The sequence below is a fragment of the Musa acuminata genome, chromosome BXJ2-5 (assembly GCF_036884655.1).
Source record: "Musa acuminata AAA Group cultivar baxijiao chromosome BXJ2-5, Cavendish_Baxijiao_AAA, whole genome shotgun sequence".
NCBI classification, from domain to species: Eukaryota; Viridiplantae; Streptophyta; class Magnoliopsida; order Zingiberales; family Musaceae; genus Musa; species Musa acuminata.
Genome location: NC_088342.1, coordinates 10734286 through 10752052, shown reverse-complemented (window position 1 = coordinate 10752052; position 17767 = coordinate 10734286). Strand labels below are relative to the sequence as shown.

General features: G+C 35.3%; 1 protein-coding gene across 1 annotated transcript; it reads right to left on the bottom strand.

Moving 5' to 3' along the window:
• Positions 1–881: 881 nt before the first annotated feature.
• Positions 882–2929, bottom strand: LOC103984998 (dof zinc finger protein 1). Its single transcript, XM_009402601.3, has 2 exons — positions 2744–2929; positions 882–2087 (listed from the first exon to the last, which is right to left on the bottom strand). Exons 1-2 carry the CDS (start codon positions 2765–2767, stop codon positions 1179–1181), a joined length of 933 nt encoding a protein of 310 aa, XP_009400876.1. The 5' UTR covers positions 2768–2929; the 3' UTR covers positions 882–1178.
• Between the last annotated feature and the right edge of the window lie 14838 nt (positions 2930–17767).

The window sequence follows — 17767 nt, the reverse complement described above, 5'->3', positions numbered from 1 at the left end:
GTATGATCAAGTCATTCATTCTTGCAGATGTCAAGGTCATTGATCACAGATCTATATTCTACTGTGCAACATCACAAAGAATATATAAGTAGGTTTAGTAGGAGATCATGTTCCAGGTCCCATCCCTAAGAGGAATGTTGGTGGTGACTTTACCTCGAAGAGGGAGATGAGTGTGTATGGGAAAAGATGCAGTCTGCCAATGTTTAATAGAAAGGAACGTCGACGGTGCAATCATACATGGAATGGGTGTGAATGTGTTGTAGTGGGTGCAGGAATCATTAGGTGACAAGCTTTTTGCTAAGACAGATGAACTGGTTTCCCAGCTTTCCTCCATTCTACGCCATTCTTCCACCATGTTTTTACTTTCTCGAATAGAAAACGAAGAGAAGTATGGAGTTGAAGAAGACTAAGTGACTTAATACAAGATATATACTAAGGCTGCGAGAATGTGGTCATACCTGATTTAGTATTCTCTTCCCTCCAATTTACAAGCTGCTTTTGTGCTGTCATGGCTGGGAGATTCTTAGGTGCGATGACAGAATGCTTTCTCAGGTCTGCTAGAGAAGTAGCAGATGTAGGATTGGCAGATTAAAGGGTAACTTATGAGAACATACACATATATGTTACATTCAATCCTTCGTACTCATGATATAGACAAACAAACTACAGTTCTCTTCCTTTTCGTGCATTCTTTGGATCCATAAAATCTTTGCAGTAGGCCACAGTGCATACAAATATGACAGACAACCAACACACCAAAACATCACATAAAGACTCCCATACTTCTTTCCTTTCCTTCTTCGTATATAAATCAGGCAATGCGCTATGCCCATATATGCAGAAGGATTATTTCTTCTCTTGTTTGTCCTGCAGGAAAGAGGAGAAAAAAGAAAGGAAGAAAGCGCTCTTCCTATCATCAAATCCTCCTTGCTAAGACAGCATTTTGAAGCCAAGATAAAATGGAACTTTACATATCCACAGTGATGAGAAGCCAAAAAGTGTCAAGAAAAGAAATGAAGCTAAAGAGACGCAACTTATGTATCATCTGTCTTATGTGAGGCCTGAGCAACTGCAAACAAAGTGACCTGGCAATGCCATCAAGAATTGAAATGGAAAAGAAGATGCATTCTTGTGTTCTAGTAATCTTGGAAGGCTGTTCTCCTTGAGATCTTTTTGTTCTACCATGAGCCTCCTCCAATGATACCATTCCAGAACCCTTGAGGATCACCACCTTGCCCCCTGTTCTGCTCAAACTGGCTCGCAACGTTGTTTGAAGGGACTACCGGCTTCAGATCCTCGAGGGGAAACGGCAGCTTGGTACCAGTGTTCTCCCCAACCCCTGGCAAGCTCCCGTACCCAGCACTACTACCTCCTTCACCGATTCCATGAAGAGGAAAGTTAAGAGTGGGTGGCCTGAATTCTTGCAGTCCGAACCCAGTGGGGTATTCCGGCATTGGCATCAGCATTGGCATGAAAGGCCCGAGGCCTCTTGCGGTCATCCCACTCTTTAGCAACTCCGTGGCCGAGAGAGAACCAGCAGCAGCATATGCATTGCTGCTGTTGTTGGCAGTGCTACTTTCTATGTCGGGGTAGTCACTGTACTGACGGAGGCTCTGTTGGCGGAAGGCCAGGTTGAGGTCCTGCCCCTCATGGAACTTTAGAGCTTCGGAGGTGGTGGAGAGCGAGATATACGGAGGGATGAGGTCAGCATGAATCTTCTTGGGAGCTGAGGCAGTAGCTATAGCTGCTGTGATGGAGGAAGAGTTGGTGGTGGCGGCCGAGGAGATGGAGGCCCTCTTGCTCTTTCTTGAGCCACCACCAACTGGGACGTTCCTGAGGGATCCACCCTCAGTCCAATACCTCCTGCACGTCTTGCAGAAGTACCTGGGTTGGGTGAGGCTGTAGTTGTTGTAGTAGCAGAACTTGGTGTTGGTAGAGTTGCACCTAGGGCAGTTGAGTGCCTGCTCCTTTTGTGGCCTCGGCCTCCTCTCCGTCGCTTGTGGCCTGGTGGTGGTGCAGGTGCTGCTTGAGGTGGTGGTTATGGTGGAAGAAGCAAACTCCTCCATGGGCTTCACCAGCCCTATGCCCTGGAAAGCACCAGCAACGCCAAATCCCCATGTGGACAGACGAAGTTAAACAGCACGGGAGCAAACAGACTAAACCAGTCGCATGTATCAGATCATATATAACTACTACTTCGACAGATCTCTAAAGAACAAAGTCACAGAAAGAAGCTTACAAGAAAAAGAAGGAAAGGGGACAGGGAAAGAAAAAAAAGCAAGGAAAAGATCGTGAAAGAGAAATCACCGCACACACACACACCCCTTGGATAAGAACAATGCTTAGCAGCACTTTTGATGTTGCTGCTTTATCGCATGCGATAAAAAGCAAGCAAGAAGACGGATATAAAGGAAAAAGAAGAAAAAGGTAGGAAAAAGAAAGTGGTTTGCTGCTTTCAAGAGTAAAAGCGGTGGGGGTGACAGGATTAAAAGCTTAAGGCCAAAGGAAAAAAGATGAGAGAGAGAGAGAGAGAGAGAGAGAGAGAGAGAGAGAGAGAGAGAGAGAATTAAAGAGGATGCACTAACTAGTCCGAAGAGATCTCCCCAAGGGTATCAACGTAAGAAAAGGAAGACCTACATCAATCTCAACCCTCAACCCAAAAAAACACACCGCGAAATCGAGATAAATAGATCGACTGATGGATCCAGAAAACAACAGAACCAAAACAAAGTAAAGTTCTTACCTCAGGCCACTGGTTAGCATCCATGCACTGGTTCACAGATAATCCAAGGCACCAACGGAGAGCAGGAAGGAGTGGAGGAGGAAGAAGGTGGCTTGGGGAAACAAGGATGGATCGAGAAGTGGTTGCCGTCTCTCACATCCTTTTGAGAGGTGGCGGTGGATGATTCTATTCTCAGACATATTAAACTACTACTCTTCTATTTCTATTTTAATACCGCAATTTCTATCTGTATAAGGCGTTTTGTCGATTGCTGTCTCTACGCCGGTACAGTGCGTGTGTGTGTGGAGTCAAACCCTCGTACGCTAGAAGACGCACCGGATCAGGTGCGTCGCACGTGTCGACGGGCCCCCGGCACGTACACGCGAGGGAGACGAGGACGCACGCGGCATCATGATGGAAGACACGCTGGTTGGGTCCCACTTCGTGCGCATGAAGAGAAGCCATGAGGACTTTTCCTTTCTTCCTTCCTTCCTCAGAAAGTTCAGGGAACAGCTTCTTCCTCTGTTTGACCGGGGCAGCGTATGAATCCTTCCATGGCTTGGATGAGGCAAATAGATTACATCAATAATTATTAGATAGGGAGATTTTGGACTGTTGTTATGTCCTCATTTATTGAGTTAAGGGATTATTACATATTAAGGTGATATTTTTGAAGAGAAAAAGTCTGAGTTGGATGAGGTCGAATCTTAAAGCTACATATATGCCCATATGCTTGCAGAGACGTGCATTAAGTATTCAAGTAGAGAAGCTACACATGCCTAACCCGATGAAGACGTTTTCCTTCTTTTTACGTCTCGATGCACTAACAAAAGAATGACACGTTTTAAGCACCATTGACCGCTCCATTAAACTCCATGACCAGCTATAATGTTATCATCTCCTACTCCGTGAGAGTGACAATAGTTAATGCTTCCAATATAGGTGTTAATCCATTGCAGCAATGAGTTCAGGCTTGCACACTGCTGGGTTGCGTTATGCACACCAATCAACAATTTGTGTGAATTCATGGCACCAACTTGAAGCTCTAGTGCTGGAAATGATCCAGGAACGACATGCCAACAACAACACAATTCAATTTAAGGGTATTATGCATAGATGTAGTGGAACAGTGTGAGGAGAGAGTCTCTCCTGTTTGTGTGTAGAGGAATGAGAGAGAGAGAGACACATATGCTTAACTGGAGGAAGTCTCTCCACTTGCTTTGTGTTTGATGAGTAACTTAAGGGATCAATTAAGCTGATCTTAGACGGCTTTCAATTAACCTATTAATGACTGACATCGTTGTAAAAAATCAAAGTGGGGTACTGTGGGATGATGTGATACTTCTGTTTGTGATGACAAATAAATGTTTTATCTCTCTCTCTCTCTCTCTCTCTCTCTCTCTCTCTCTCTCTCTTTCCTCCCCAAAGATAATGGCAGATGTCCATGAAATGGGAAGTTCAATCATCCTGCACTCTGCCACACTCGCATTGATCATCAGATGGAAAGAAAGGTTGGTCACACCCCGCCTTTGCTCTTCTGGAGGAAGGTTATACTGTTTTTACACATCAAGCTGCCATCTTTGATCGATTCACGGCCACTAAAGGCGAGGAGTGGCAATTGGTCGATGTTCGATCGAGCTTATCTTATTCCCACTGTTTACATTTTGCAAAAAGGACATCGATGACAGGTTTGGAGACCTGCTCTTTAGGCCGAGAGTTGTCATTCTCAAAAAGCTATCTTTAGGGTTTCATCACTGGTCCCTGTTAGGAATCAGCACATGCATGCTGTAAAGTAGAGCACATGCATGCATGAACGAAGGTTACTGGTTTCCGCACCCACCTCTTTTAATTAGATCGATATAGTGCAATTCTGTACACACCTTTTTCTTCATGATGCATGTGAGATAGTGCAGATTACGTCTGAAAGGTCACAAAAGGAAGTTGATATGCTTGGCTGTGACATCAAGAGCTTTATAACAGCGAGCTTCACTCCAACTTATTCGAATCTGTTTTACTCGCAAACAGATTTGCTAATACTTGATATTAAGTGGTCATTATTATTTCCATGTAGAAACATGGGGATGCCTCCTTCCATAATTCCAGGATACTTCATCAGCAGAAACGTCTGTGTTTGGTCCATAGGAAGCATGATCTGAGTCGAGGCAAATGGCACTCTGGGTTTGTCAGAACAAGTGCTACATTGTTCAAGGTTGATTTCAGGTAATGATCCGAGCAGACGGTGACAAGGTCCTGCAAAAGCATGAAAAGGAATCCTTATGGGCCTCTTACTCTTTATTTTTCTTGCATATTTGACCTTTTAACCAATGAACATATGCCACATTTTTATCTCATGATCATTTCAAAGTTTTGTTCTTAGACTATTTGTAATGGTCAGTACATGAGAAATTATTTGATTTGTAAGTTGATTTGTCTTTCCCACCTTGCTCAAGGGACCACCTTCCACTCACCCAAATCCAGGCCCAGTGATAGAAACTGAAACCCTAATTCAGGACGCAGAAGACAGTATATCTTAAGTTGACTTGGAGGATCTGAATGCTGACAAAGTAAAGACGAATATGTGGTGATTCAACAGCCCTCAACTGGCTGCCACAAAATGACATATCAATTCGGACTTTTCTACTGTTCTCGAGGTAGAAACATCCCCGGATCCATCCCGCTTTCTGCTCCTCTCCTTCCCATAGAGTTAGTCCAACTGCCACTAAAGATCCAAATGGAAGGAGAACAAATGCAACTGCACCACTGTATTCTTGTTCTTGTCATCCACTTGAATTGTCGAAGTTTCATCACTGATAGCCACGGTGGTCTACCTACGGCTTATTTTCTAGCTCATTATCCTATGTTGGCTTCTCTTCTTGTTCACTATCCATTACATATATGCTTCTCAACATAGTCTGATGACATGTAGCATAGTTCTTTTTTCTTTCCTTTGGAGGAGTTGGAAGACCCACGTTGACTTTGACTGACATGTTTTTTCTTCTTAACAAAATCGTACTGCTTTTTGTCGACTTATATGTGCATCTCTTGCATCCAAATTCAGGTTTTTTTTTAATATAATTTTTTAATGTACAAAGACCTAATTTTAATGGTCATAATTATTAAGAAGTGGTTTTTGTTGAAAATAATTGCCTGCAAAAAGATGATAACAGCAATAAAGCAAAAGATTCTATTCAGTACAAGAAACAAATCTATGCATCCAAATAGTGTGCACATATCAAACTCAGAAAACAAAACCAAATTCCGACCCATAGACACAATCAGTTTACGTCAGCGGAACACACCGTAAGAAAATTTGACATCTAAATAAAACCAGAGAGAACTGCTATTATTCTACGACCACTGTCTTTGACAGGAGATCAAACTAACTCTCTTATGGAACTCTCCATCTGCTTTTGACTAAACGAGGCCTTTCGACAGGAGATCAGGTGAAAGATTGTGGACATTGTCCTGAATCCTACATTAAAATTTCTTGTAACTGCTAATTACCAAAACCTGGTCCACCAGACAAAAAGGAAGAAGAAGATGATAGCATTTCTAGAATGGTATTTAAAGTCCTTCTCAGAATATATTCTGTGAAGAAGGAAGTGCAGTGCTGTTTCCTCTCACCAACCACTAAGTCAATTAAATTTCAGCCAAGTGCATTTGCTTTTTGCTACAGTTGTGTTCATATCTGTTGAGCTCCTTGCTTCTAAATCATGCATGTTCATAAATTAATATTATATATATATATTTCTGATGAGAATATCAAGAGAACCTCAAGTGAATTAGAACTGAACAATCTCGGATAGAACAAAGATAACTGGGAATGCATTTAAAGAAAAGTGGGGTATTCAAAGCAGCAAGATTGAGAGGCTAAACAAAGATGAGGACAGCACATAGTGTTTCTCTTAGTCCCCACCACCACTTCAATCTGTCCCCCCCCCACCTCTTTCCGGTGATTTGTCCATCCAGCAGCCATCCATAGTGCCTGGTGAGATCTGACCGAAGTCCTATCCACATCTTTTCTTTTTTATTCTGAAAGAAATTTCCAAGCCATATCCCACCTAACATGCCTTGCACTCTAATGAAAAGATTAGCCTATATTTTCACATCTAACACACAAAGCTAATTGGCATGGTTGGTGGAGCCAACGACAACTAAACTCATGTAAATTAAAACCTAACCTGCTACTTACTTTGCTCCTTTCTCTTCATGCAAAAGCACTTGCAAGTCAAACCTTCCTCTTAAGAATGGAGCAGCTGCGTTGTTCATCCAATTCGTATTTAATTATTATTTGTTTTGCTAGTTCGTTCTCTAGAAATTAGATACAAAAATTCTCCGTATGTTCGGATTTCTGCAGCCAATGTCTTTAGACAATAAAAAATTCAAGAATACATAAACTTCTATACGGAGGAAAAAAATTATGAAAAATAAAATATGATTGTTCCATAAATATTTCATGTATCTTCATATCCTAATGACATGGTTTGTGAGAAATTTTTTAGTACTAGTAGGTTTAGAGAGGGTGAAAGAAAAAATAATAATAATTTTTTATATTTATATGACTATGGATACAGATTTATATTTAAATTAATTTAAAAAATAATTTTTTTCTTATATAGTAAAGAAAAAGAAATGTGGAGAAGTTTGATAGGAAACATAGTGTAACACAAAAAGAAATTTAGATGATTTTTTCGTTCGATAAGACCAGTACCAAGAGGGAGATTATTGGGGTTGATTTTTTTTATTTCTTATTTCTAAACCTAGTATCCTTACAGAATAAAAAGTATGAAGAGACTTACTTCTATGTGATGGAAGAGAACTTTGAAATTATCAACATATCATCCCCATTGTCCATTGACCTTTTTATTGGATTATTACCAATGTAATCGTCAAAAAATAATTTTTCTAGAATTTTAGACCAAGCTTCTGATAAACTCAGATTTTGGGCTTTATGCCTTAGTGGAAAAGAATGTAAAGAAACACTTTCAGTACTCCTAATATTTCTTTCTAATAAACTTAAAAAGGATAAGAAAGAATGAAATTTTTTTTCAATATTTATGTGAAAATGATATATAAAGATTCCAAATAGATATTTGTGTTAACTCAAAGATACAGTTTATTTATTTATGTTGAAAATTTGTTTTTTCTTCATAGGTATAACTAATTAGTCCTAAATCATATAAATTTTTGTGTTCACTATTTTTGAGTTAATACTTTATTATTTATTCTCCAGCTTCTACGCTCACAAAACCTGTGTCATTGACCAATTCAAAAAGCACCTGAAACAACATGGACGAAGCAATTGCATCAATGTTCTTCGCAAGGCTATCTGCTGGGGCTGAAAGCATGGCACTGAAAGACGACAATGACCTAAGTTCTGCTAAAACCTCTTTCAAAACATTAAAATACTACGCTCTCATCATCACTTTGAAATCTTGAACCACACACAATATGTCTCAAATAGAGATCCAATAGCCATTTACAGTACGTCAAAGCCAACAAGATTTGAAATCTTGAACCCCATACAATATGTCTCAAATAGAGATCCAACAGCCATGTAGAAAACATCAAAGCCAACAAGATTACGGGCGAAGAACACGGTGTCGAGGTCAATGGATCAGTTACCAACGCTGGGCTTCAAAATCCAGCCTATTTAACTCGATCGTCTTGGATGCAACGGTCAACCAGTCAACCATGTTCAAATATAAATTAAGTGGATTAGATTTCTCTCTCTTTCACCAATTGAGTGACAAGTATTTTTCACATAGTCATGAGGAAATGTGTAACTTTACAAAGCTTTCCATTTTTCAATACGATTCAAATCTTTCTTTCATAGAGCTATTTACTATTATCACTTTTGAAAGAATTTATTACACTAGATATAAAGATGTTTGATTTGGAAGGAAAAGAACTTATATTTTTATTTTAGTTTCTTATAATTATAATTTTTTTCTTCTACTGGTTGATCCCTTCCATTGTTAGATTATATGATCCTGTTTAATTAGATAAGATATATTATATATCTGATTATTTTTTTATTAGGATTATCGATTAATAGAAAGGAAATTCAATTATGATAAATTTTTTTAGAAAATAATCTTCGTAGAAAAGACTTTCCTAATTACTTATCCTAGACCTCAATCAAACCAAGATATTTTCAAGCTTTGTTGCACACATAACAATACAGAGAACAACTCGGTGCAGGTGTGAATAATAACTTATTTTCTTTCTTTCATAGCTTCTTCGAATGTCTTTACTCTAAAGTCAATGTTTGCCTTAAGCTTGGTAGGAGAACTATAGCTTATAGTATCAACCATTGTTCCAAGAGATTAAATGAGATTTAGGATTTTAGCAATTGGGGTTCTTCCGAATACTTGCATGACCTTCTATTTTTATCTATAAATAGATAAGACCTGTTAGGAACTCAATATACCAAAAAAAGATTATAAATCTTCTTTATCTCTCTTAGTCCATATTTATCGCTTATATTAGAAGAATAGAAAAAGAGGAGAAGATAAAACTAGTTCTTTTTACATATCGATATATGAATGATAGTACATTTCTAAATTATAAAAAAGGTATTTTGAATGACATTTAAATGTACATAATCATAATTTTAATATATGATTATTTAATTTAAAATTTTGATATTAAAGTTTTTTATATAATAATATAATTATAATTTTTATGCTTACAATTGGTATTAGAGTTTGTTTTGAAATCAAATACTCTATATCATAAAAGCTTTAGATCTATTTTGTATTAGACCTATTTTGTGTTATTGCTATTCACTTAAAAAGGAAGATATGATCTATTTTATTTATCTCCTCTATCGTAGTCACCTACTTGCGGGTGATAAGATTTCCTCGCCCATAAGGATGGCATCATAGATGGAAGATTACTATCATATCTTGGTCGATGAGCTACATCGATAGCTTACCGTCAATGATGCCACAAGAAAGGGTTAATTCTATTTAGGGTGGCTGTAGAGTCACAATAATATATGACTGTATGCTTACTTGTAGTCGAGGTTGGTGACTTACAATAGAATGATTGTTGCACATTACAGTCTAGAAGGTCTTAGCCATAGAGTCCAACATTTTATCCTTGACCATGTGTTTAGTGATTTAAGGAGTCATGGGTGGCTATGCAATTTGAGTTATTTGCAGTGACGAAGGTACAACAATAGTGGCTGCTATCATGGGTAGTGGCTTTCTTTGGTTGTTGGCCTTGTCATAGGTAAGGGCTATGTATAGTATAGTCTACAGTTGTATTAGGCAATGGCATACTAAGAGGGTTGCGGCCTATTGTGGTTGTTAGCCATGTCAATGGCTACCATCTGAACAATGATTTATATTTTATATTTATTATTTTTATATAAAGATATGATTTATATTTTATCATGATTATAGTCATCATATGAGTTTTTCTATACTAATTAATGTCCAATAGTTATTTTAATTATTATTAAACTATTTCTATATGAATTATAATAAAAAATAGGTAAATATTATTTATAATTTATATTCTTAAGTTTTATTTGACTTGTAGTTACAAAAGTGACCTAGAATAATAGGCTTATGTGGTATAAATTATAATAAATATTTTATTATTTTTCTAATATTTAAGATATATTTTATATTCTTATATTAATCTTATAGTTATCAAAGTGGTTTGGACTAATCAATTTATAAAATATATTATAAAATTAGTCATAAATGATATTAAAAATAGCATATATAATTAGGAAATTTATATAATATTAAAAGAATATCTATTTCAAATAATCATGTGATAGAATAGAATAATATTATTTTGAATATCCTTATAGTTTAAGATTATATATATAGAAGTAGCAATACTATTTCACAAGAATGGTATCAATCCTTTATATTTATAAAATCTTGTGTGAAAATTAAGTATGTTAACATCAATAGTTCAATATTTGTTAAGAAATTCAAAGTAATATTATAATATTTTTATTGTTACAGTGGTGCTTCTCATTATAGTATGATCCTTCTAGTAAATAGTTTAAGCATATATAATTTATATTAGGTATTTTAACTTTATCCATACTTATTGGAAGGATCACAAACTTAATTACTAAAAATTCTATCGAATAAGTAATTAAAATAAATAATTGGAAAAGATCTATTTAGGCCTAGTTTTATGACAATTGCTAATAATATTTAGATTTCATTGTAGAATATAACTTGTGCATTGAAATTTGTTAACAAGTCATTGGTTGGTACCTTAATGAGAGAACTAACTATAACTTAATATTATGATATTTAAAAATTCTATGATATATATTTATTATGATTGATAAATTTATAAAGTTTAAGAATATTAGATATAGTGAGTTGTATAATTCATTCTTAGTTCTCTTTATTTTTATTTTAACTCATTTAAAATTCATTATAACATAAATAAAAGATAAATAAAATTTAAATAGCTAACTAGTATGTAGAAGAAATAAGATTAAAGTGCAAAAGATCTCATGATATTTTGATTACTACTCAAACAGTAGGTAACAATAAAGAAAAATTAAAACATAATTCACTAAACAAATTAATTAATTTTTATAAAGACTATATAAACTCATAAAAGAAAAACCTTTATAATAAAATATTATTTCTATAGCAAGAAAGGTGGTGTGAAGGACTATGAGATTTGTTTTGAAAGAGAAAGTTATTGGCTTTCATATGCAATTATTATAAAAGTCTTCTAATTTTTTATGGACTCATGTTATCAATAATGGACAAGATTTTATTTTAACCTAAAAAGGTTTAAAAAAGTATGAAAGATCTTTTGTTATAAGGAATTATCTTAAGTGATAGTCATAATTACTTATTGCCTATATTTAAATATGATTTATTTGATGAATCTTGAGGATGCATGTTCTTACAAATCTAGAAATTTAGTTTCTTTATCTAGAATTATTAAGATATTATCTTTCTCTTAATAATGATAAACTCAATATATTTATGATTCAACAAAAGTTAATTATAAAATTCTATAGTTTGTATAGAATTAATATGAATTTTGAGTTTACAATGATTTTATAGTTAAGTGCTTGAAATAAAATATAGTTTTATGAACTTCTTGAGATTATATATACCTACGTATGCAAATCATTTCATGTTCAAAAGATACTTAGATAGAAATATTAAAAATTATCAGATTTGATAGGAGTGGTAAATTTTATGGATGGGGATCAGGATTTTGATCTTTTTGTTTGATTTCTATAGAATAATGAATTAGTGTGAGTGATAAATTAAAATTTTAATATTAAAAAATATAGATTAATGCTTCTTATATTTTTTTATTTGAGAGATTATTGTTCGTCAAATTATTGAATGAATAGATAAGGGTGAATAATAAAATAATATTGATGAGCTCTCACATGATATTGATATGACTACTAATGATCTTATAGAACAACTACAATTGATAGTTTTAGGAATATATCAAAAAGAATGGAGATCTATCATTTTTGATAATTATGTGGTACATCTATAAGAATCACGATATAAGAATTAAAAGGATCCCTTATTATTTTTATAAGTTATAAAAAATGATGATTTTGAATGATGGTACGATATAATGAAAGAAGAGTTAAAATTAATGAATCAAAATAGTATTTAAAAATCATTAAATTATCTAATAATTATAAAAAAAAAGTCAATTGTAAATTGGTTTTTAAGACTAAACTATTGAATCTCGAATTTTGATAATAAAACCAATCGATAAGTGTTTATGTTTTAATCTGCGTTTTGAGTGACGTAGGATACTTCGATTAGGATAAGACAATTAAAGAAGGAAAAATCATATTGTGCCGAGGGAAAACATGTCTAACGATTGGACGTCGGGCCGGAGGATTGGTTGACGTATCGACAGAAGGTTTCGGGCCATGGATTCGGGTATCGGGCTAAGAAGAGCGGATATTGTGCTAAGGATATCGGAGTTGCGGAGTCAACTAGTCGATTAGGCAATAGGCCGCAAGAGAGGATGATACATCGAATCGGACGAAGCGTCAAGGGACTAATGACATGTTGGACAACTTGATTAATGCATAGTATTAATTATCTAGATCGAAGTGTGTTTTACATGTGCATGATTAACTACGATAGCAAGGCATGGAGCAAAATGAAGTCCCAAAGTCAAGGACGCGCATTTCGTTGGGAGTTCGAGAGTTCGTCGGAAGTCCGGACGTTCGTCGGAAGTTCTGGCGGAACCAGCAAGAAGTCTCGGAGCTTGCCAGAGAAGCTCGTCGAAACTTGCCAAGAAGATCGTCGTGAAGTCCAGGAGCTTGCCAGGAGTCCATTGGAACATTGCCGAGAGATCGTCGGAAGTTCGCCAGAATCTCACTGGAAGAATAGACATAAGAACTTGTTTAGCTTAACAAATGTCTTAGGATTTCGTAGTTAGCACGTAATTAGGTTTGGATTTGGACCAACGCAATTAGGGGCCAACGAGGCCTATGTAAGAACTATGTTGGGCCCAATAAGAGGCCCAAACAGTGCCCCAAGAAGTCTCACCGTCGTGGCACAGTCTTCGAGACTATGTCAAGCAATGGTACCGCCAGTCTGGGCGGTTGTACCGCCCCTGGTAGGGTGCTAGGAGGTGGTACCGCTAGTCTAGGCAGTGGTACCGCCCAGCATTGTCCCCCAGGTGGTGGTATCGCCAGACCTGGGCGGTGGTACTGCCTAGGGTAGTTTCAGTGTCAGAATGACATTAGGCGGTGGTACCACCCATGCCCAAGAAACCCGGGATGGGAAAGTTTTAGGCTTTAAGTTTGAATCAACTTGAAGCCTATAAATACCCTTCTCATCCCTGGTTAAAAGAAAAAAGCATAGAGAGTTTAAAAGTAAAGAATTGTTGTAGAAATCTAAGTGTTAGAATTTTGTTTAGAGAGGAGAGTGAGTGCTTACAAGGGTTATCTCCTAAACCCGTAAAAAGGAGAAGAGGGGTGTAAAAGGTGATTGGCCTTTGCCTATTCAAGGAAGGCCTCTAGTGGACGCCGATGATATCATCGGAGGAGGAAGCCGAAAGTGAATGTAGGTCACGTTGATCGAACCACTCTAAAACTACCGTGTTCTCTGGTTTGCATTTTATTCTTGCTATTACCTTACTGCAAACCTCTTTAAGTGCTTACTGCCTTCAATTCATTACGTATGCTTTCAAGTTACGTTTCCGAAATCGATTTTTCATCGGAAACAGTTTTTATCATACGAAGTTTTTTAAACCAACGTAGTTTTTACCGCTGCACTAATTTACCCCTCCTCTTAGTGCCGACCCCTAATCCTAACAATTGGTATCAGAGCCTCGTTTTCTCATTTTGTTTAACACCCAAAGAGAAATAGCTCTTTTCGACTTTCAAGAGGGTCACTCTCTCATTCGTCCTCCCTTTTTCAATGGGACGGACTACACTTATTGGAAAACTTGAATGAGAGTTTTCTTGCTTTCATTGAATCTCAATTTATGTAATTTAGTCGAAAATAGTTTTCAAAAGTCTTCTCTTCCAATGAACCATTGAAATGATTTAGAGAAGAAGGCTTTTTCTCTAAATGCAAAAGCTATGAATGTCTTATTTTGCACCTTAGACAAAAACGAGTTTAATCGGGTTTCTACTTGCGAAATGGCTTTCGAGATTTGACACATATTAGAAGTCACACACGAAGGCACAAGTAGAGTAAAAAATTCGAAGATCAATCTTTTAATGCATGATTTTGAACTTTTTTGTATGGAACCAAGAGAGACTATTAAAGACATGTACACCCATTTTACAGATGTCGTCAATAATCTAAAAGCACTTGGTAAAAGTTTTTCGAATTTTGAACTCGTTAACAAGATTTTACGCTCACTTTCTAAAACTTGGGATTCAAAAGTAATGGCTTTACAAGAATCAAAAGATTTGAACAATTTCCCTCTCTAAGAACTTATCGGGTCATTGATGACCTATGAAATGACATGTAATGCATGTAAAGAACTTAAGAACCACCTTCCAAAGAACAAGAAGGATTTTGAACTCACAAAGAAATTTAAAAAATTAATGAAACAAAAATTAAAGAATAAAAAGAATATAACTACTTGCTTTGAATGCAAGAAGAAGTTGCCAAAAGACGAATCGAGCTCCTCCGAAGACGAGGAGAAAATCAACAAAGGCGAGGTGGCAAACTATGCCTTAACAATTTTCAACGATGAGGTAATCGAAACTCCCTTAATTTATTTTGAAATTACATGATGCTTTTTATGATGCATTTTCTTTCTTTTAGTTTAGAAAAAATTATTTTTTAAAAAATTATATATTTAAAAATATAACGAAAATACAAAAATTAGGATCATTCTAGTAATTTCGAAAATGATAATAAAAAATTATATGTTTAATAACAAAATGATTTTGGTTGAAAATGCCTTATGCTCAATGAAACCATGATTGATGAATATGCTTTATGTTTAATGATTTCTTTGGCTTGTATGTCCTAACATGATGAATATTTTGAAAATAAATAAAATCATGTTTGATTTGAAGTAATGCATAATGATCTTGCTTAATGAGTTTTTCTTTTGAAATTATGGATGATGAATTTTGTGATTTATGGATTATCGATTTTTACTATAATGAAAGTCGCTTATTGATCTTTATCGTAATAAATCGTGCACCTTCATTTTTAAACGATGATATATATTTTCAATTGGCATAAATGAAAAAAGACATGCTTGAATAAAATAAATTACATGAATTGAAACAACTAAAAAGAGGAAAGGTTTCTCCTAAAAAAAATTATTTTTTCAACTTTATCAATTTTTTTCAAAAAGGAGATTAATGAAAACATGTATATTATGCTTTTATGAATCTCATGGATTATGAAAATGATGAATTTGAATGAGTTTTATCCAAATCATAATTTCTCATGAAATCTTTTATATGAATCAAGATTTTTCATGATCTCCTAAGAACTCTTCATGTTATTTATTTAAGAGGAGATTTGTTAAAATGAATCACGGTTTCTCTTGATTTCTCAGAATTATAACTTGAGTATTCTTTTTATAAATCAAGATTGTTTACTATGATTCTTTTCACTATTTGAGTTATCTAAAAAGAATCATAATATATCTCTTAATATTCACAATTTGTATTCATGAAATATTTATCTCATCACCCAATTAATTCTTCTTGATATTCTTTATGTGATTATATAAATGCATGAAATATTTATGAATTTATTTTGATATATACAAATGATAAAAGAGGGAAAAGTTATGATCATACATGGTAGGATGCAATTTGATAAATTAATACTATCATGATTTGAAACATTTATGATTTGGAATGATACATACAATACTTATACTTTTTATTGTGATGCATACGATGTGTATCATGAATGTTTTAAATAATGATTGTATGGCATCATGATCAAAATGTTGATAAATGCTTAATATGTATTATATGCTCATAATAATGATTAATTTATTTGGTATTGTGCATGAAAAATGAAATGTAAGGTTTTTGAAAATGTGCATGTTTTACTTTGAAAATATAATGATACACAAATAAGTTTGATACTTATCATTGTCATAATCTGAAAATTGATATAAAGGGTCTTCCTTGACAATGACAAAGGGGGAGATAAAAGATGCTAGCTCGTACAATTCAAGAAGAAAGCAAAAATTGTACTTCTCAAAAGAGAAGAAAGAACTTCTTCTTGAACATCTTAAATTATTAGCTTCCATGTTGTAAAATAATGTAACATTTTTGTGAACTTACATTTTTGCAAAGAAAGCAAAAATAATCGCACTTTTAAAAGAGAAGAAATTGTCATCTTGAACATCACCAAGAATTGCTAGCTTGAAATCTCAAGAAGATGCAAAAATATACTATCTTGCATATCACAAAGAAAAGCAAATATGCTAACTTGCACATCTTTAAATTTGCTAACTTATATGTTGTAAAACTTTATATCTACAACTTGATAGCTTGAATGCTCTAACATGATGCAACACTTGCTAAATTTTCTAGCTTCAAATTGCATGATGATAAAACTTGATATTATGTTTTTCATGCAATAAGTTGAATTTATATCTCAAACACATGATAGTTGAAACTTCTCCTTTTTGTTGATGACAAAGGGGGAGAAGTATGTGGATGTTATGCATGATTTTAATCATGACATGTTTGCTTGGATTTTTGAATCCGAAAGTCTCTATCAATACGACATAATTGATAAGGAGAGTTTGTTTAAACTCCGGGAGTTGGGTTAACTCTATCGTCGATTGATTATCATCATCAAAAAGGGGGAGATTGTTGAATCTCGAATTTTGACGATGAAACCATCGATAAGTGTTTATATTTTAATCTATGTTTTGAGTAACACATGATGCTTCGATCAGGATGAGACAATTAAAGCAGGAAAAATCATGTTGTACCAGTGGAAAACATGTCAGAAGATTGGATGTCGAGCCGGAGGATCGATCGACGTATCGACAGAAGTTTCGGGCCGTGGATTCGGGCATTGGGCCAAGAAGAGCGGATATTGCACTAAGGATATCGGAGTTACGGAGTCAACTGGCCGATTGGATAATATAGGTCACAAGAGAGGACGATGCGTCGAAGAATCGAACGAAGCGTTGAGGGACCAGTGATATGCCGGACAACTTGATTAATGCTTAGTATTAATTATCTAGATCGAAGTATATTTTATATATGCAGGATTAACTACGATAGCAAGGCATGGAACAAAATGAAGTCCTAGAGTCAAGGATGTAATTTCGTTGGGAGTTTGAGAGTTCGTCGAAATTCCGGACGTTCGTCGGAAGTTCTGGCGGAACCAGCCGAGAAATCTCGGAGCTTGCTAGAGAAGCTCGTCGAAACTTGCCAAGAAGATCGTCGTGAAGTCTAGGAGCTTGCTGGGAGTCCATCGGAACATTATCGAGAGATCATCGAAAGTTCGCCGGAAGCTTGCTGGAAGAATAGACATAGGGACTTGTTTAGCTTAGCAAATATCTTAGGATTTCGTAGTTAGCACATAATTGGGTTTG

What these genes read in the sequence shown, in the direction of transcription:
- LOC103984998 (XM_009402601.3), bottom strand. Translation starts at nt 2,767, where the DNA reads ATGGATGCTAACCAGTGGCCTGAG. An exon ending in ATGCTAACCAGTGGCCTGAG is followed by an intron (nt 2,088 to 2,743) that starts GTAAGAACTTTA and finishes GGTGCTTTCCAG; the next exon opens with GGCATAGGGCTGGTGAAGCC.